Raw genomic sequence first — 21685 nt, 5'->3', positions numbered from 1 at the left:
AACCAAAGCCCTGGTCCGTGGGTGGAGGCAGAGCCATTGCAGCTTCGGTACAGTAATGATAAGTGACAGGACAGGCAGCCAATCAGAGGAGGGGATAAAGCTTTTAACCGTGTCAAAGTCTGCAGCTCCCAGTCTGAGATCCCCAGCCACCTGTAGCAGACCAGAGGAGACAGCGTCTGAAGTGAACCGTTATACACTGTTACGCCCGCCGGACACGAACTTCAAAACCGGCTAACCACCTCTCTGAAGAGCGGCTTTACAAACTGTCAGAACAACTTAAAGATGTTTCTCATTTGTCTGCTTGCGGTGTTTCTCTTTGGTTCTGCAGCCAAAGGTGAGTGAAGTTTACTTCCTACGGCGTTAGACACCGTGTAGTTACTGTTTATTGTTCTGTAGTTGGGATTAAATCTCCACGTGAAGCCTTAAATTGTGATCAACGAAATGTAATTTGAAGTACTTTTAGTTCAAATTAACACACAGTAAAGGTAAAATGTTCCAAATTGTACTTTAATCCGTACAAGCCAAGCAGCAACAATATTAGAATTTATTTTAGGGTCAAAGTAAATATAGCCCCTCTTTAAATTTAGTGTTGAAATGTATACATTATAGAATATTTCGCCTATTTCTAACAAGAAGAAATCTCATTTTACTGTGCACACTGTATGCAGCTATAGTTAGATATTTTTATTATAAAATGCAAAGTGGATTTATCATTATTGGCCCCATGATTACATTTACAGGACCTGTAGGACAATAAAAGGGATTATTCATACAGTATGGATGAATCCTTTTTTTTTAAATGTACAAAGATACAAATATCCCAACTTCCCCAAAACGACAGTCATTTAAAATACAAGATGTCAGATTTAAACTAAAGTAAATCCTTAACATATTCATACTGCAGTGGATAAGTGGAAGAAAAATGGGTGGATGGATATTTATACTGTTACAGTATACAATGTAGCTGCTACTTAAAAGGATGTTTCTCTTTCTTAATTAGGTTGTTACATTGTTTTTTCAACAGTGTTAATGCAAACAGCTTCATTACTTAATTTCAATTAGAATACGTCATTTATATAAGTTTTTAGTTATATTGAGTTATATTTTACTTATATTGAGGCAAGAAGAATGTAATTGGGCATTCTTGTTTAATTTAATGGTTTGATAATTTTCTAAGCACAGAAAGCTCATGGGGCCGTTGGTGTTGTGTTTAAATCCTTAATAGTGCCATTACTTCAGCTATGATTTAGTTAGACTTTGATTTTTCTGGATGGGTAATGTGGTTTCCAGCGCTTGTGTGGCCAGGAAAAGTGTAAATGTTTAGCTATTTAGCTATTAACAGGCCATTATGACTGAGACTGGTGATTAATGACTCATGGTCAGTGTTCGTGTTCGCCTTTGTTGTACAAATGTTAATAAATCCAGTCTTCGTGTGCAGTAACCGAACTCACCTTCTAAAGAGTTTAAGGCCATTTATTTTGAGTTTGTTTAATAGTCAATTTAGGAAATTAAGGTTGAATAAAGTGCATAAACTTTTTTTCTTGGGTATACTATAATCAAACCGCGTGACTTATCCCCAGTAAGTGCTGCACACTCAACTTTTTGTTTTTTAACTAGACTTTTATTGGTGGGGATTTTCCCCAAATAGTTTTGAACCTGACTCAACTCCTTCAGTGTGACTCAAAGCTCTCTGGGGGTGGACTCATGCCAGGGAGAAGGCAACGTTCAAACACCAGGCGACCCCCTGAAGCGCAACACACTCCACACACAGAGTTTACTCTGTGCACCCTCCAAACTGTAGTGAAGCCGCTCAAGGAATTCTGAGAAAAATCTTCACTAGAGCCTTTGTCACTAAACTTAACTGCAGTTAAATAAATCTGTCGCTCTTTCTATTATCTTGCCTCTCAAGTGGATCTTTGTGTTTTAAGCTCCCCGTATGATGACTGAGAGTAATTGTCGCTGTCATGTGCCGGAGTCTCACTTGAAGCCTGCGGGCTGCGCGTTTCTCTTTTCATGTCATGTGTTTACTTCTATAGCGACGCAGTTAAGCAGGCAGGGAGAAAACTGCGGGGAGCTGACGCACTTTAGCGAGTGTGACAGAAGCGGCAGTAAAGAGTCCAGATGAAAAGACCTCCTGAAGGTTGTGCTCCTCCTCCTCTGAAGCTGCCGCCTCATGTTTTTGAGCCTCCTGTAAGAAAGCAGCAGAGCACATTCAGTGCCTGTCTCTCCTCTTCCCGCTACTGCTTCCTCTCACGCCATGTGCTGTGTCTTGTCTGGTCCACGTGTCGTGTTTTCAGGCCAGTCATCATTAGGTCAGCATGGCAGACTCAGCAGTTAAGGAACAGATGTGGAAGTTAAAAAAAAGGAGTATTTTGCTATTGAGTTTCTCTTGTGGACAGTTTTTGATTCACACATTACTAACCCTGCTTTTGCAACAATCATTTGTCCTACAACACAATTGCCTCTAAGTTATTCTTTGCTTCTGAATAATGGTAATTGTTCTGCCATATTAAACATTCCTATCTGTGCTACTATCTGCTTCACTTTCTCATTTCCCTCCATCCTACCTCTTGGCACCTGGTTTTATATCCACTTCTCATCACGTTTTCGCTGCTGTTTCTTCTCCTTCTTTCCCTCCTCTGTCACAGTGTCCCTGCTGTATCCAGATGGATTAGACCTGCTTCAGGGCAGTAAATCTCACTCTGTAATTGGAAAGCATGTGCTGGCGGAGCTTTAATTGGATATGATATGTGCAGAAGCCCTGCAAGTGAGCTCTTGCTCCAGGGAGCCATCTGTTACTCCCAAGTTGCAGTAAAAGAGCCCTGTTTGCTCACATACAGAGAATAGAGAACTCGTGTCTGTCTGGCTCCTCCCACTGTGGATACCACAAATTGGACTGTCTGATGAGGAAGGGGCCAAAGAAAAGACTATAGAGTATGACATAATCAGCTGGAATGAATAGAAACCCAGATTAGATATCAGGTCAGGTTCATATATTCATTTATTTAACTCCCACCTCTGCAGTAAATATGTGTCTATGCGTGATGGCCAGCACATGTGGGTGTCAGGCATCAAGCAGCAGGAAGAGCTACCGTTCTGACCAAGATTATGTTTATATGATAATCCAGATGTAAGTAAGTAAAGATTTAGTAATAGACTCTATAACCTGTTTTTGGAACATAAAAAAATAAAATGTGTGATAAACAATTTAAGAGTTTAATGAAAGGATTTCAAACAATAATGACATACAATAATATACACACTCCAGTGCTAGCCTTTTAGATAGCATTTATTCAAGACATCCAAAATATAAAGATATTTAATATATTCATATATAAGTCAATTAAAAATATTAAAGCCTTGCACCTTTATTAACCTACTGATAACAAACCAATAAGAAAAATGCATATTCTTGACTGTGAGCGGATGTTAGAGGATGCTGCCTCCAGGTGGGGAATCTACATTTTTCCTTAGCATCCCAAGCCTGTGTGATTGAAGCTATAGCAACAGATTTTATATCAAGTGACAGCAACAACAACCAGTCGCTAATTTAAGCTGTCTGGGAATCGACATGTTTTCTTAGAGACGTGTGGTTGTCAGGAGCTCAACAACTGATCTCTAGGCCTGTGTGATTAATGATTCCAATCAAATTAAATTTAATAATAATTTTTTTTTACAACTTTTGCATTTGGGGCACTTTTGCTTTCATCACAGTAATGCGTCAAAATGATTCAGCATCATGCCCTTCTATGATTTAGGCTATCAGCTGCATAAATATTAGGTACACCAAGCTTGAACTACTGTAGTTTTCTATCTGAACCAAAAAATTCTGGTTTTAAAGTATTGACGAAAAAGTGCAGTAATCCTGGGTGCTGATAGACTGGATTTATTATATAACTTGGGAAAAAAATACTCGCAGTCGTTAAAAAGCTGTAAATGCAAATTGTTTGTTGCTACTAACAAAAAGTTGTCTGTTAATTTACTGTTTGCTACTCTTATCAGTTCTGTGTATATACTGTACATAATTATATGCATATGATTAACGACTCGATCCAGCTTCTGAGGCATCTGTGTGCATCCTCTTATCAGAACTGTTAACATGTGACAGTTAGCTGCATGACTGACTGTCAGTTAATGAATATTAAAAGTCTCTCTGTGTCCTGTAAGGATGCTCCTGCTCAAGTGGCATCAGCTGTGTAGCTTTGATGTGGCCTCCCTCAGTCCTGGTTTTACCCGTCTGTGGATACAGCAAGAAACTGACCTGTGTGTGTATCTGTCAGTGCTCCATGACATTTAAAACTGCCTTTAAATACCACGAGGTCATAAAACAGCATGCAAGGCTTGTTCGCTCTCATTAACCTACAAAGTGTGCGTGGTAATTAGCTGCGAGCCATGGTCCAGTATGCCTGTAGCATTTTTGCCTTGGAACAGGATGTTTCAGATGTCATTTTAGATGATTTTAGGCGCATGACCACTGCACACACTATTGGCCAGACTCTTCTTTCTCCTTAATGAGATCCTGCCTTCTGGCTTCGGGCTCTTCCTGTCTATTGGGTCACAACCTGTCAGTTCATCTCCTGCTCTGTGTGCAGTCTTTGATCAGCTGGTCCAGCTCTGTGCTGCTGGACGTAATAGACAATTATTTCAAGACTGCAGTTTGCACTAATGAACTGAACGAACAGTTTCATAGCAACACAGAAAAGAGGAGATTCTTTGTCTGCAGCGCTGTACTGCTCCTTCTAGATTCCACTGGCCCTCGCCCAGTGTTATCGGCAATGACGACCACGTATTATCTGGGAGTGGCAGCATTGAGAGGAAGTTAAGGATGTGTGTTTGGGGAACAGGATCTAACGGTCTGTTCGTGAGCAGGTACTTTATAGAAATTCTACTGTGTCACTAAAGTAAATCCCTGAACTGAAACATGAGCATCAGTGCCAAAGTCTTGTTCTGTCTCTTTCTATTTCTGTGAGTAAATTGAAGTCTGGCGAAGCTTTGGCAGCTAGAAACAAACATCTCCTTGACTACAGATAAACTTCCCCATTGTGCTTGTTTGATGTTAGCATTGAGAAATAAAGGTGGACAGTCACAGGAGCTTTTAACGATAGTTTATTAAACATCCTTATTGGAATCGGAGCAAAGCCGGACCTTCTTATCCATATCCTCCTGAGTGTGTGTTCACAGGTCGACCTTAACCCCACTTGTCATCCTGCCTGTCCCAGTCATCTCTTTTATATTTGCAGGGGATTACCCGGCTGTAGGCTAAATCCTTAGACACAAGGCTGCCTGTTAGGCTTGCAACACAGAGTGTGCTCTTAATTACTCTTCTTTCAACAATACTACTTACTGATTGTCTGTTTGGACTGGGTCTTGGGTTTTTGGTAACCTTTTCCAGTATGGCAACTTGCCAACTGAAAAATAAAGGCCTTAGGCTGGGCCTTACTACACGTAGTTTGGAAATAATGTGGTCTGTGGTCGGGCGGGCGCTATTTGTTGCTATTGTGCCATCAGTCTTCAGCCAGGACGTCATCGAAGTGTACTGTTCTGTACGGACTTTTTGAGACGATGTTTCCACGTGAATGGAATTGGAGAAGCGGCAATAAACAAACAATAATATGAAAATGAGGACAAAAAGAGAAGCATTATATTTGTGTTTCTCACGACATATGCATTCGTATCCGTGACACCCTATTGTCTGTTACTTCCCTCTTGTCCATAAACAAACTGTTGTTTTTATGATGTGACGGTAGCATGCACTAATCTTCATTCAGATAAATATCTGAACACTCAGTGTATCAGCAACGCTTTTAGATATTACCGTCCCTGCATTTTGGTTCCAGCTTCTTTCCAAGTATTAAGCTGTAAGCAAGAGATAAGCTGAGACAGAGCTCTGACAAATCACAATTTTTGCTTCTGAAAGCAAGACATTTTTTTTGTTCCCTTGTCATAAAAGCGAGAATGAATAACAGAAAATAAACAATAAATCAAACATTTGCGTTGGTATCTGCTGTTTGCCAAATCATTATGTTAAACTTAAATATCGACCCAGAATTTCACAATCAGTACAACCCTACTTTGAATGGCTGTTCAAGTACACCGCTAAATTCAATTACTTTTTACTGCTGCCAAGACATTTATCTATAACTAATCCTCAAACGGACAAAGTGCTTTCATGTCTTGGTAATTAAATCTGCATTTCATTTAGTTATTGCCACATCAGTGTTTGTAAACAATATGTCCCACAGACAAAGCCAGATGTCTTTCACTGCCTGAGTTATTTTGTGGCAGATAGTTATTAAATAACATGCAGTAATGAACCTCTTGGTTTGTTTATGTGATTATGGCATTGCATGTGAACATACTTCCCACTTAAGTACAGTGGTTATATTGCATTTATATGTATATATCCTTCTCCTCTGCAGCTCATGGTGTCAGTATTCGGTGATTTAAATTAAGATTAGATATAAGTTGTGATTTGATTTGTAAGATTTTGTATTAACCCAATCAAAATATTACAGCTTTGTTACAACAATGCCAGAAACCTGACCCCAGTGACCTTAAAATGAATAACCATTAATCATTGATAGTTAAGTACTGTTAACTAGAAACAGGCCTCTGGTTGTGAAAAGGGAAGAGACAAATTTGACAAAGAGAGAGGCAGTCAATTGATTTGGACTGTGATGTTAAAACTCCAAATGTCCAACTCCATCTTAAAATTGACAGACTAAAAAAGCAGTTTTTGTGTCTATAGTTGATTTGTCGCATCGTAAAAGGAAGCGGTGCATTTTGTTTTAACTCATCCATCTCTCCAACAAGACTATTCGAGCATTATTGGCAGTGACCAAAATGCTAAAGTCGATGTTTCAAAAGTCAGAGCTGAGGAACAAATGGGTGATGTCACGGTGGTTTAATATACAGTCTGTGACTAACACTTACCATTACTTTGACAGTAAAAAGAAAAATCACTTCCCAATTGATGACTATTGACACATCAAATACAGCTAAAATAAACAAAATAAAATACATATTGTACTTTTTAATGCTTTCTTTCTGGCGGCAGTGTAAGGCCAAGAGATTTCACATCTGTTAAAAATGGTTTTAAAGATTGTATGTTGTGACGCTGTGGTTGGGATACTGCGGTGGGTACTATTTAGGGCTGGGTATCGTCACTGATTTCTAGAATCGATTCAATTCCGATTCACAAGGTCCCGAATCGATTCGATCCACGATTTGATTAAATCCGATTCGATTCAATTCGATTTGAATATGGGAAATTTTGACAGTCAGAAATATTATAATTCAGATCAGTAAATTTACATATTTTTGTATCTATAAAAAGGAAGCTGACACACGCAAGATCAAAGGTGTGAGCATCACAGCAGAGGCCTTTGTGTCAAAGTAGCTGAAGATAAAACACAGAAAAACATGAAGGTTTTCCTGGCCTGGGATTTTATAAAAATATTCTGCAGTACATCAAAAACGAAAGAAAACCATTAATGAACATATGAACTGACGTTCCAGCGGTTTTATTAGAGACATGGCTAAGCGTTTTGCATTTTGCATAATTTTAAAAAGTTTAAATTTGTTCAGTATTGAACGGCAGAAATTAGGTTTTCTTTTCAGAAGTATGTAAAGTGGCCGACAGCGCTGTAACCAACGGTAGACTTGTGTGTAACAAGCAAGCGAATAATGAATTGAACAGTACAGAGAGAAAGAGAGAGAGAGAGAGAGAGCTGTGCATGAAATGTGGTGGAAGCAAAACAGGAAAAGTCAGTGGGAATTCATGACAATGTTTATGTGAAGCGTAGTTTGGATCTTCTTTTGCTGCTGCTTCAGTCAGTTTTATTTTTATTGTTTGAAGAGAGATAAAACTGACAGCTTTAGAATCGGCTCAAAAAGGGCTAAACACAAAGCGCGGAGCCGCCGACAGATCAGAATAAGCGAGCTGTCATCTTTCAGCCCCGACCGCGAGAAAGGCGACATCTAACTGATTCTGATCCGCGGGTCCCGCTGTGTGTTTACGTCTTTGTGCAGAATCCGTGTTCCTGCTCTCATTTACTGTCTTAGCTGTTTGGTGGTTGTTGAAATTTTGTGAGATTTCACCTGAGATTCTGTCATTTCGGGCAAAATAAATTTATATTAAAAAATCGATTCAGGATTTTAATGAATCGATTTCACGTTATCCAAGCCAGAATCGATTTTGATCGATAAATCGATTATAAAAACCCACCCCTAGTACTATTATCTCTCCATATCTCAAAATTTGGAAACTTATTTGAGATTTGAGAGCATTGGGTTAGCGTACCTTTGCTTGCCAATTAGCTCTCAGCACAACTGTAGCTAATGTCAGGAGTGACTTTAGTTCCTTATTTTAAATGACATTAATACATATTTACCAAGGCGATACTTAAAAGCTACTGCAACTCATGGAGGCTGCCTGTAAACTTTCCATTCTGTCCAGTATATAGAAATACTGATAACAAACGATAAGGCTCTTTGACAAAGTTTATTATGACTCCTTATACTTAGAATAAGTGCTACTATTTATTTTATTTTTTTGCTACTTCTATGGGGTCAACAAGATTAATTGCAATTGTAGAATAATGCTGTGTGCTAAATTGGCACTGCTACTAAAATGTTCAGAATTTGCAGTGCCTCAAATCAGCACGAAAATGCACCTGCTGCTGGCAGTGACATTAACTCGGCTGTAGTGGAGTCACACACCTGACAGGATGGTGTGCTTAGCTGAAACTGGCTGTTTAGTTTCAGTTAAAGCAAAACAGTTTTTAAAAAATGATTAAAAACTTTAAGTATTTTTGATAATAAATATTATTAATAAATATTTTTGACATAAATTTGATGTTGATTGTAGAGAGTTGAAGATATGCAGGAATGATGTAAAAAGGTACAAATTGAACCTTCATCTTTAGTTGTTCTTGGAAACACGTCTGCATTATATCTTATTAAAATTTCACTGAGAATGTAACGTCACTGCGTGACTGGCTGGATCTGATTTAAGAGGTTTTTCCATTAATCTAAATCTCTGGTTATCCAGTAAGATTAATAAAATGTATTTAAGCCATAATCTTGAATATCCAGGAACTGATATGCATTTCCTAGCAATGATTTCATGCTCTGTTGCCTCATATATCAATATCTAGTTGTGCCACTCCTTTAATTTATGATCACTGAAAACGTCAACTGTGACAGTTGAATTTCAACTATAATTAGTTACTTCTTTATCTATTTAACTGCTCAATGTCTTATTTTTATCTTCCAGTACATGACTTTTGAGGTTGGGTATAGGCGTGTGCTCACTGAATGCATCACGGGGTGTGTCATGTTGGAGCCTCTGGTTTTTCATCTTTAAATGAGTCTCGGTTACTAAGTGATAAAGACATTAGGTCACACACTGGCCTTGTGCACACAGTGTAATCAAATCAAGCTCAGGATCTGATATTACTCTTGATTTTTTTCACCACTGGAGAAAACTATTTGTGTAAGGCGTCCACCCACCTGACTCCTGGCAGTAGACTATCTATCCTCTCTGGCTGCTGAAAAAACATGCTTTGAATGTAATCACTCATTATCAACGACCGCCTACTGTTTGTACTGTTCCTAAAGAATGGGAACAATCTAAATGAGAACAGGCGTCAGAACAGCACAGTGAACAAACAGAAGGCAGCTCGTTAACGGTAGTTCTTATCAACAAATTCGGTATTTTTTTCAACTGTTCTACGTGCTGTGTTTTAGATTTTTATTTAAGTCATGACCTCGTGTGATTACAGCTTAAAGTCCTTGTCCATCAAAGTAACAGGGTCAACTGTTGCTGTGGTGGAGAGTCCTGTCGACTTTACTGTTTAGGTTGGCTTTCATTGTGTGATTTTCAGCAGGATCATTCTGCAAATTTCAGTTAATAAGGATCTCTGTACAAGTCTGAGATGGTTTTGACATATGCAGAGGAGGGGTAGTGGATATGTTGTAAAGATGTTTAGCATGGAGCTACCAGGCAGGAGGAAAAGAGGAAGACAACAGATGAGCTTTATGGATGTAGTGAAGAAGGACAAGCAGAAGGCTGGTATGACAGAAGAGGATGCTAGGGATGGGGTTTGGTTGAGATGGAGGTAGATGATGTGCTATTGGAGCAGCAACTAGCTGGTGAAAGTAGTGGAGTATTTACGACGTAAAGAAGGACATGTCCCCCAAGAAATGCTAGAAAGAAAAAAACACACACACTTTAGTCACACACTAGTCAGTAGACATACCTGTTGGACAAAAACACAACATCAAATTTTATTTGTGACTGAATACTCTTGAACATTCATTTATATATTGTTGATAAAATTGTACATAAGTAACACATTTTTGTTTTAAAACCTCATCAACTATTTTACTAAAAGGTGATGCAATTTGGTGTTTTCAGCATACTTATCTAGACACCACAGCAGCAGAAGCCCTTTCATTTTTAATCTAGAGTAAAGGGCATCTGGATTTGATAAGCGTTGATAACATTTTCAGGTCAATTTAATTCAGTCCACGAGTAAACAACTACCCGCTCCACTGCACGTGGGATTGATTTAAATAGGAGAGTATCTTTTCTTGTAGACATTGGATGTTTAGCATTAAAATTTGGACTAAACACTTATGCCTGAATTATACCTGAATCTATGTTGTAATTTGGGGCATAACCGATAACCCCTATTAAGCTTACACCACAACCTTCCACGCCATTCAGTCAGTGCGGACTTCATTGGTCCAATATGTAGTTACATTTCTTGGAAGGGGCACTTCAGGTTACGTGGAAGGTTATGGCAGATTTAAGAAGGCTTCTCGGTTACATTGTAAGTTATGACGTAGATTTCCCACTAAAGAATAGTTAAGATAAGAGATAAGATAAGATAAAACTTTATTAATCCCTTGGGTGGGTTCCTCTGGGAAATTCGGTTTCCAATAAAAGCACAGCACCGACAGAAGTTACAGAGTTACAGAATATTATATATATATATATATATATATACACACACACACACACACACACATATATAAATACAAAGACATATGTAGATAAAATATACAAAGGGGATAAATAGATAGATAGATAGATAGTTGAGGCAGTATATATATATCTGTCCTATACATGCCCTTTTTAAAAAAAATCATTTTACTGTGGCAAGCTTTGGACTTGAAGAGAAGGTAAAAATCGGATTATTTTTGTGCTTTTGTGTTCATTCTAGGAGCAATAACTGAATCAAATCCAAGCAGTGCCCTCACAGACAGCGGCTTGACAACTGCTTCAGAAGTGACTAGAGCAACAGAAAGTACTACTCGAGAATTCACAACTGTGCACACAACTCTCACCAATGCAGAGACAATTAATCTGAGCACTCAGTCCACGATCACTACTAATGCTACGGTTACTGAGAACGGTACTGTGACCACTGGCAGCCCAGCTCCCTCTCCATCACCTCCAACCACTGACGCAAGCATGTCGACTGCAAGGCCAGGGACGAGCAATGCTACCAGCGATAGCGAGACTACAAATACAACCACGGTTCCTGTTCCAGCCACGAATCAAACAATGAGCACAAGTACATTGATCCCACACACAACCACCAACATATCTCTAAGTACACCACACTCCACCAATGGCACAACTGGAAGTACATCAATCACACAGACTAACAATGACACCACTAGTAGCACAGCAGTTACAGACACTGGGAATGGCACAATGATGACACATTCAACCACATACACACCTCATAGTACACCGTACACCAACAATGACACATCTGCGAGCACAACAGTGACACACATTGCCAATGACACATCTACAAGTGCACCAGTGACAAACTCAACCTCTCACACAATTGCAAGTACGCCTGTGACCAAGACTAGCAACGACACCACTGTTAGCACACCAATGACCAACACCAGCAATGACACAACTACAGTTATGCCAATCACAAACTCAACTACCCACACAATTGCAAGTACACCAGTCACCCAGACTAACAACGGCACCACTGGTAGCACACCAATGACCAACACCAGCAATAACACATCTACAAGTGCACCAGTGACAAACTCAACCTCTCACACAATTGCAAGTACACCTGTGACCCAGACTAACAACGGCACCACTGTTAGCACACCAATGACCAACACCAGTAATGACACATCTACAATTATGCCAGTCACAAACACAACCATCAACATAACTGCAAGTACACCAGTCTCCCAGACTAACAACGACACCACTGTTAGCACACCAATGACCAATACCAGCAATAACACATCTACAAGTGCACCAGTGACAAACTCAACCTCTCACACAATTGCAAGTACACCTGTGACCCAGACTAACAACGGCACCACTGTTAGCACACCAATGACCAACACCAGTAATGACACATCTACAGTTATGCCAGTCACAAACACAACCATCAACATAACTGCAAGTACACCAGTCACCCAGACTAACAACGACACCACTGCCAGTACGCCATTTACACACACAAGCAACAGCACGGCTATGGTTACATCTCCCACAAGCAACCATTCAACTAACATTACTCCAGTCAAACCCACAAGCAACAACACAACTTTTATTACAGCAACTACACCACTAAGCAACATCACAACTTCAACTACTGAAGAAACCAGCAACAGCACAGCAATTACAACAACACTCACCCCAGTAAGCTCTACAGCTGCGTTAACTCCAACTACTCAACCAAACACTACTAACACCTCTCCTGAGACTGCTGCATCTACTACCGCACCCTTGTCCTCAACTGCTGCCATAAACACAACACTCACAGCTGGACCCTCACCCTCTTCACCCACCACCATCTCCAACTCCAGCTCTTTCCCTCCAAGCACCTCCCCAGGCAATAGCACCGTACCCCCCAGTGGAAATGCCACCACCCTTAGTCCCTCAACAGCAAGCTCAGGAGGTAATACTAACAGCATGATACATGTTGATGTGTGTTCTTGTAAATAATATACTATAACATGGAGGTGAGAAGGAAATTCACGACAATCTATCCAGTATTTCATGAGAGTGCATACTACGATATAGGTTAAAGTAAGGTATTGTGTTTATTAAATGCATATTCACACAGTACCGTACTTTAATACCCATATCCATGTATTTTCTATTGAAGAGTCCCTGATCTGATTGTTTCTCTTTTTTTGATGATATAGTGACAAATCACACTGCAGTAACCGCAACTACAACTCTTTCAACTGAAGCTAGTGGCATTACAACTGCCATTCCAACCACCATCTCTTACATCACAACCACCACCCTGCAACCAACACAGATCACTACCAGCAGCCAAACCACTCCAGCTCCACCCACCACCACGCAGAGTCCAGTCATAGGTTTGTATCTTTAAATTGCTTTTCCATAGACTAGAATACACATTATGAAATTAGACATGCACCTTGACATGAATAATAATGTTCCCACATATCCTGGAGATATAAAGAAGCAACTGTTAGCTTGCAAAAAAAATGTTATTTAAAAGCTGTCTATAACTTCTTTTTGTGCTCACGCCATGTGGCCAAAAAAGGTATTTTGTAATTAACAAAACAGAAATAACATTTGTTTATGGGATACATTTTCTTTTCTTGCTTGCCAGTGTGTCCAGCTGTCCCATGTCCACTTGACAGCGTCTGTCTTAATGGCACTTGCCAGTGTCTCTCTGGTACCTACCTGCTGAATGGACATTGTGTACCTGGTAAAAAAAATTAAAACATTTTATGTCTGTTCAGACAAAAAAGTCTAATGCGTAAATGAAAGTGTAATTGGGTGTTAATAGTGAATTTGTCGCCTTATATTCTCTTTTCCTCTTCATCACGCAGCCCATGTGTTCCCAGGGAGGCTTCATCTTACCACCTTAACATTTCAAAATGAAATGTTCAACAGGTCTTCAAAGATATTCCAGATGACGGCTGCTAACATTTCAGCAGCAGTAGGTTATGAAGACAGAAACATGTTGGGTAGCTCTACAATCTGTCAACTTAATCGATAAACTGTGTTTATTCTGTTTCACAGCTTAGCAATATCCTCAAGAATCAGCCAGGGTATATCCGGTCTGATGTTGTGCAACTTGAGTGAGTACATGTTTCACTTTCCTGTTATACAAAGATGCAATGCCACATGTTAAAAAAGGTGATTAACCTCTGTTGGTTGTTTTCTATAAATCTCCAGACCAGGTAGCGTGCAAGCAACTGTAAATAATGTGTTTAGTGACACCACTGAAAATCAAACTACCGTTTCTAACGCCATAAATGAAGCTATAAAAACTTCCACTGGACTTCTGGCTCGAGCTGAATATACAAGTAAATGCTGACTACATTCTATACAAGTCAAGTGATCAGTTAATAACGTATCTTTGATTTACATAGCCTGTTCTGTTCTCGCCCCTTCTTAGGTGTAAACCTGTGTGAGCAGAAACCATTACCTTGTGATGTCTCCACTACAGTATGCACAAATACAAATGGCCAGGCTGCATGTGCCTGTAAAGATGGCTACATCTCCAATGTGTACTCAAACACTAGTTGCAAAGGTAAAAGTGACTATTTCGGATTATTACTTTTTCCGTAATCCAGACCTGTGTTGGATTTAAATGAGGAAATTACCACATGCTCTAGTCTTTAATGTTTTTTTTGCCTTCACAACATCCTGCTGCAATAGTATTATACATTAAAGGCTCATGCATGGACCACTAAAGCTGACCACCTGCAGCTTTTAAGACTAAGCTCAAGTGAAATTTCCCGAGCTCGTCTACAGTCACGAGAACTGTAACAAAACCTTCTTATCCTTGCAAAAAAAAATTCTGTGTGGGAATGAGAAGGAGAATCAACAGGGAGTGAGACTCACGTACAAGGTCAAGAGCTGTAGCCTTTTCTCCATGCCGACCCCTGACACGTCCTTCATTTATCTCTCTAATTCATTTCTTTTTAATGGGGATGTTTCCCTGGAAACATGTGGAAGAATTGCAGCTTTGCCTCTGTGTGTAGGGTTGTGACCAAGGAGATCGGCTATAGGAAATACTGTTAAAGAATAAGACCGTAGGCCTCAAACAAATCCAGCATACAACTCGTAAACTGTTTAACAGCAAGCCTTTAAGTGAAGAGACTCCCAGAGTGCTCCTATTTTTGGATGTGCCATCATGAGCGCTAAATGTTTCTGTCCAGCCAATCTGAAACATTCATTGGCTGGACAAAACATTATCTCTATGTTACAATTGCTATTTCTTTTTGCAGCGTGTCCAAGCGGACAGAGGGCAGTGGGAGAAGTGTGTGAAGCGTAAGTACACACAGTTTTTAAAATTCTGTCTACTGGTTTTGCACGTCTTCCCGGTGGAGCACAGTGTTTAAATATGGCTCCCCCATGTGGATTTATTGTTGAACTCCATTATGGTTCTGGGGAGTTCTGAAATGTGAATGTCACTGTGCTTTCTTTCAGATGTCCCTTTGGGTACGCTGGATTCAACTGCAATGACTGTGAGTATAACATCAGTATTACAAAGGGGAAATGCTAAAGAAGCAGAACTCATAGACTGCACAGTATATGAACTGGTTCCTATATAGCGATTTTCTGCTTTCCCAGAGTACTCAAAGAGCTCTATACAACATGCCACATTCACCCATTCAATTAAATTTTTTCAATTCAATTCAATTTTATTTATATAGCGCCAAATCACAACAAAAGTCGCCTCAAGGCGCTTCATAGATACAGAGAAAAACCCAACAATCATATGACCCCCTATGAGCAAGCACTTTGACGACAGTGGGAAGGAAAAACTCCCTTTTAACAGGAAGAAACCTCCGGCAGAACCAGGCTCAGGGAGGGGCGGCCATCTGCTGCGACCGGTTGGGGTGAAGCACAAGCACTGTCTTCTATGTTTGTTTTAGTGCTTAGTTAGTGCTTTCTAACTACCATTCACACACATTCATACTCCGATGGATGCATCGGAGAACATCTTTGGGGCTAGTATCTTGCCCAAGGATATTTGGCATGCAGGCTAGTGGGAGCCAGGGATCAAACTACCAACCTTCCGATCAGTAGATGATTTAAATATATATCTGAGAGAGACTAAGGGAATACTTCTGAAGTAGCCACAGGGATATGTTAAAAGTTCTACTGTTTAGTTGAATAACTAAGTGGCTCTAAATATGTTAGACAGCCAAAGGTTATACATAAGGGATTAAAATAAAGGGCTGTCAAAATGTATTTACCCGCTTCCTGATTTCTTTTTTTTTTTTTTACATCTTTGTCACACATGTTTCAACTCATCAAACTGATTGTAATATTGGACAAATATCACCAGAGTAAATGCAAAATGCTGTTTTTAAAAGGTGATTTCATTTGCCATATTAAATCTTTGTGTTCCCCAAGACTTTTGGGAAAATATTCTTTGGACTGATGAGACAAAAGTTTAACCTTTCAGAAGGTTACTAGAGCTATTGTCCTAGTCAAATTCGGGTCCATGGCGTGAATTAAACTGGCTGGAAAAACACCTAATGTGGCTGAATAAAAACAATTCTGCAAAGAAGAGTGAGCCAACATTTCTCCACAGTGAAGTAAAAGACTCATTGTCTGTTTCTGCAAATGCTCGATTGAAGCACTTGCTCCCAGTGGTGTTACTACCAATTATTAGCTGTTGTTTTCTTTATGTAGGGCTAGGTACAGTACGTTTGGTTAGTCCTTTTCCCTTAATAAATAAAATAATCTTTTAAAACTGCACTTTGAATTTTCTCGGGTTATGATTAGCTAATATTACAATTCGTTTGGTGATCTGAAAGTTACACAGTAGTCAAATCGATGAATGGTTTTGTAAGATGAAAGTAGAATACATTCAGTTTAAAATGAGTTTCAATAAGTACAAAATGATGAATGGTGTTGATGAAGGTGTTCTTGGGTCCATCTGACAGGGCACAATGTTTTCAATTGTGTCTTCACAGCGGCCCTGCTGGCAGTGGTGATCATTTCCTGTGTACTAGGAGGAATTCTACTCATTCTTATCCTGGCTTTGCTCATATACTGCTGCTGGTAAGAATATTATAGATCACTTATACCCCCCCAAACATTGCTCATATGTACTGATTGCTCTGCATCTTACAGCTCCACTTATCTGTGTAAATGGTCGTTTGTAGCTTGGACTAGATTAGCTGGAAATGGGCAAGTTGTCATATGCCCAGAATAAATAAAATGGCTATTAAAAATCTTTAGGACTCGAGGCCAAAGTTGTGATTATATTCTGCACTCCTGTGAAAAACAAAGGCCTCAATCATGTTAATTTTTCTCTATGAAAAACTATACTTAACTAAAGACTTAGTGTGTCTGCAGAACTGAATCCAAAACTGTTGGACCAGCAGACGGAATAGTTTTTAAAAACTGACACAAATTTTAAGATTTAAAAGAAAAAACCTCAGGACTTTGTGTATATGCGGCAACTATAGCATTAGCAAACACAAGTAGCAAAATTGCTCAGCTGCAGTTAATAATAAACGATTGTTGCTGTGTCTGTGGGAGTTCACTGCTTGAATTTAACCCTGGAGAACCCATGGGGTCAGAGCCGACCCCATTGGTTTTCTAGGGAAACCATGGGGTCAAATTTGACCCCATTTGTTCTCCAGGGTTATAAAATAAAGCAAGATATAAAATAGAACATAAAATGTGACTGTTGTTCTATTTTCTGTATGTCAGGAGGCTGTGCTCTAATAGAAAGCAAGACATTAGCAGCAGCCCTTACTCAACAGAAGACTTAAACCAGCCCTGGCCTACTGGCATCATGCCCATCCCCCGTGCCAACAGTAAATGGGATGGAGCTCCCCCTATAGAGATGACAGAAGGGGGCAACAGTAATACCCTGGTGGACAAAAGGCATCAAAGCAATGGAATGGTGAGTTACCGCAGCTGTTTTTCTGCTGTCTCAGTTATTTACTGCTAATCCTCAGTCGAACAGTCCTGCATATTGTTGCTCACTAACTAAATCAAATGTTTGTTCATTCAGTTGCTTCATTATCTCACATCGAGATTGCATCTGCTTATTAACCCACTCAGTAAACAAGGATTTGCAGGTTGAAAACAAAACAAATTGCATGGAGATGGAACATGAAACAGCACTTATATAAAAAGGTTTTTACTATAAGCCTCATGCACATAAATACATTTAAACAAGTGCTTTTTTCTATGCTTAAGAACTTAAAATATTTACACACTCACATGGATGTACTGGGGACAACTTCAGTAACTTGTCCAAAGATACTTCAACACACAGACTGGGAAAAACCAGGAACTGACCCACCAATCTATTGATTAGTAGGCAACGATCGCTAGCTCTCAACCCACAGCTGCAACTATGTGTGGGTAGAGCTTGCTTTCTGGCAGATTTAGCTAGACTAGACCTTTGTTTTTGACCTGCAAATTAATAACTGGGCACATAACCTTCTTGCATCACTACCCAGATAAATCAGATGCTTTGATGATGCATTTTAACTCCTGTGATCGTAAATAAAGTGCTAGCATGTAGCCCCCTGCCACGCTCCCTGCTTTGCCTGACTCCCAGTATGTTGCTTTAGGGGTTTCAGCGGAAGCAGAAAGGATGGAAAAAGGTAAGGCATGGCTTTGCTTTTAGATTCTTGATTTGCCTTGATACACCCCTGCTGATAACTTAGAGATGCCAGAGTGAGAAGGTGATGGGTTTTCTGGGTGATGGGGAGCATTAACGGGGATTTCTCAGCAGTGCGCTTTCATCTTCACACTAAATCCAGCATATTCAAAGAAATTCATCTGACAATATTTTTGGGAGTAGTGATGAATAATTGTTCAGTCTACACTGGTGACTGGGGTTAGCTTTGTGTGTGGGTCTTGAGTTTTGTGGGTAAAAGTGTGTGAACCTATGAAGTCCCTGCTTCTTTATGAATGTGTCACACTCACTCCTTCTACTGACTTTTCAGACGGGATCGTACGATCTCAACCCAGAAGGAATGATGACCTTCAAAGGTAAAAATACATCTCGTTACTCGTATCTGGTTCAAGGCCATGAAAATCCTTACTTCTTACCTGGAGACGAGAAGAAAAACTGAAACTAAAACACTAAAACCTTCAAATGAGCGAGGAAGACGGGATCAAAAAGAAGCAACTGGTTCGAAACTCTGGGACTACAGATACATATCCTGAGAAGAGTTATTTATGAAGATACTTTACCCTCTGAGCTTATTTGCATTAATGATGAATCACAAATGACATTTTTAAAAAAAAATCTTGAAAATTACCAAAGAGATTCATTTGTGTGCATCATGTCTGCTCTTAATGGTTACAACCAGTGGGTGTCGCTGTTGCTCATTACATTTATATATAGTATAATAACAGTTTTTTTTAACAACAGCTGACTTTTAATCCTTTTTTTATGCTTTGATGAATTCAAATAGAATTTTAAAAATGAAGCATCTTATTTTGCTAATTGCACTAAAGTATATAATAAGTTTACTATTAGTTTTTATATAAATCAGAGGTAAATTGAATGTGGGTTCTTATGGGGTACCTGCTATTTTTCCTAAAAGGATGTGATTTTTTTTTTTTTGTATTAAGCAAATCGTGAATGACTAAAGGGGCTGGATCCCTGTTTGGGAGTATTTAAAGGGATTTATGTTGTAGCAGTCTGTATCTGTTGAAGCTACACTTGCAAAATGTGCCTGTTTAATAGTCTGTTTGATGAATAGGAAACATTGTGCTAAGCTGGCAAAAAAAAAAAAAGAAGCCTGTCTGCTTTTTTTTTCGATGTGCCAAAAATCATTTGTAAACATTTTTTTGAGGATTCTGTATAAATTATATATTTATCTTTGTGCTTCTGAGAGAATGGACTGTTTTATAAGTGTGTGTTTTTGTAAAGAAAAAGACTGTGTGCACACATCCAGCAGAAATAAATTAATTTAAAGAGGCCTGCACTTGGTTTTCATCATTCACATATGTGAGTCAGTGTAACTGTAGATTTTTTGTAAAATTATAAATATATGTAACCAAAACAAAGAATTACCAACTTGGAATATAGAGCTACAAGAATATTATGGCTGCATGCAGCTTGCACTAAACTCCCACTAAAAGCTCACAGTAACTGTTAAATATTATTTTAAACCAGGTGTTTTGTGCACAGTGGAATTAAAAAAAAATGTGGGTTATATTAAATGACTGTAGGTTGTAGTCGATTAACAATAAGTAGCTGTTTTTGTTCAAGAGGACTTCAGTCTTTGGGACCTAGCTGCATCCATTAGTAACTTTTTCCACATGTCACATGTAATGCTTTCTTTTCTTTATTGTAAAAAGAAGAAAAGGTTTGTGGTAATCTCTGTTTTATTTTCACGCATTTGTCAAATGTGCAACCTCTGGTGTTGAGAAAGAATAGCTCCGCACTTTAATAATCTCAACCAAGAACTTCCCTCAAGGCATTCCTAAGAAATCATGTTCAACAGGAAGGCACAGACAAACAGCTGACCTAAAAAACACGTTGCCTCCAGTCATAGTTGTTGTTGCCACTGAGGCAGGAGAATGAGTAATTTACAACAGATATATCAGCGTGGCCTTATAATGAGGAAATAAAACAAATATAGTGACCCAAGGTGTTTTGTTTTTGTATTCTTGATTTTGTTTTTATATCACATATCGACCAAAGTCAATAATAACAGTGATCTAGCCTCTGTTTGTTTGTTTAGAAATGATATGCATAATTAAACAGTTAATTAAAAGTATTGCTTGTGCAAAGATTACCACTGTCATAATTTAAGCTGAATATGCAATAATATTACAGCTGCAGAAGGCTGTGGGATACAATTTAACTGCTATATGAGTCTCAGTGTTGATGGGACTATTCTTGGAGGTAGATGAAGATGCACTTTACCTAGAAACTCTCCGCTCTGTATATTATGCTGCACTATGTCACGCAGATTGACGAGGTGGTTGCTGCTGTGGTGTTGCAGTAAGTCGGCAGTCAGCCAAGCTCTTAAAAACTGGGATTTGGTTTGTTGGTGCTAAATCTGGCTTTGCCAAACCTTAATCTCGGGCACTGGGTCACTTGAACAGACTGTGGCGAGTATACAGGAGAAACAAATCAGATGCACATCCTTGATGATTTGCATGTAAAGATTAAACATGTGTGTAGAATCCTGATCCATTGCTTAATAGCAATGCCACGTACATGGCTGGAACTTAAATAATCTGAGAGTGAAATAAAATTTAAATATACGGTCTGGCCCGATAATTCACAGAAGGTTGGGCCATGTGCTACTAAGAATAAAATGTGGATTTATGAAATTTACAATCATTTAATTCAGTGTTTATCTACATTTTACACTTTTTAAAACTGTGTTTGTATGTTATTGGTGTTTACAAATGTTTACAACCATTTTATTATGGAGCAGTGTCTCCATTTGGTTGCCTTCATTGTCAGTTATGGTAATAAAGATGATTTACTTTTAAGTTGTGCAAAGTAATCTTTTAATACGTTTGATTACTTTGTTGCATTAATAAGAATTTAGGTGCTTGTAGGCTGAGTAACATGTGTCAATTGCAATGATTGCTGAAGTCATGGATTTTGTCTTTTGGCTTCCAGTGTTGGTCAAGTTACTTGAAAATAGTAATCAGTAACTAATTACTGATTACTAATCAGTAACT

General features: G+C 39.0%; 1 protein-coding gene across 2 annotated transcripts; it reads left to right on the top strand.

The window, feature by feature from the left end:
• Positions 1 to 104: 104 nt before the first annotated feature.
• On the top strand, positions 105 to 21673 carry LOC146519666 (uncharacterized). Of its 2 annotated transcripts, XM_085157224.1 has the most exons (14): positions 105 to 334; positions 11232 to 12956; positions 13207 to 13386; positions 13647 to 13745; positions 13870 to 13979; positions 14063 to 14121; positions 14219 to 14349; positions 14442 to 14576; positions 15277 to 15319; positions 15479 to 15516; positions 16978 to 17065; positions 17723 to 17918; positions 18598 to 18630; positions 18976 to 21673. In XM_085157224.1, exons 1-14 carry the CDS (start codon positions 283 to 285, stop codon positions 19102 to 19104), a joined length of 3018 nt encoding a protein of 1005 aa, XP_085013350.1. In that variant the 5' UTR covers positions 105 to 282; the 3' UTR covers positions 19105 to 21673. The 2 variants fall into 2 exon arrangements, with proteins under 2 accessions (XP_085013350.1, XP_085013351.1); XM_085157225.1 differs by lacking the exon at positions 18598 to 18630 and having other exon boundaries at positions 106 to 334.
• The last annotated feature ends 12 nt before the right edge of the window (positions 21674 to 21685 follow it).

Source organism: Neolamprologus multifasciatus, chromosome 4 (genome assembly GCF_963576455.1).
Source record: "Neolamprologus multifasciatus chromosome 4, fNeoMul1.2, whole genome shotgun sequence".
Classification (NCBI taxonomy): Eukaryota; Metazoa; Chordata; class Actinopteri; order Cichliformes; family Cichlidae; genus Neolamprologus; species Neolamprologus multifasciatus.
Note: the sequence above shows the minus strand (reverse complement) of the source record. Positions and strands in the feature narration are given on the sequence as shown.

Excerpts from the sequence above, each read along its gene's own strand:
- LOC146519666 (XM_085157224.1), top strand. The coding sequence starts at position 283 with ATGTTTCTCATTTGTCTGCTTGCGGTGTTTCTCTTTGGTTCTGCAGCC. Across the intron at positions 14,122-14,218 it reads TCTGATGTTGTGCAACTTGA|ACCAGGTAGCGTGCAAGCAA; the intron begins GTGAGTACATGT and ends ATAAATCTCCAG. Across the intron at positions 15,320-15,478 it reads GTGGGAGAAGTGTGTGAAGC|ATGTCCCTTTGGGTACGCTG; the intron begins GTAAGTACACAC and ends GCTTTCTTTCAG.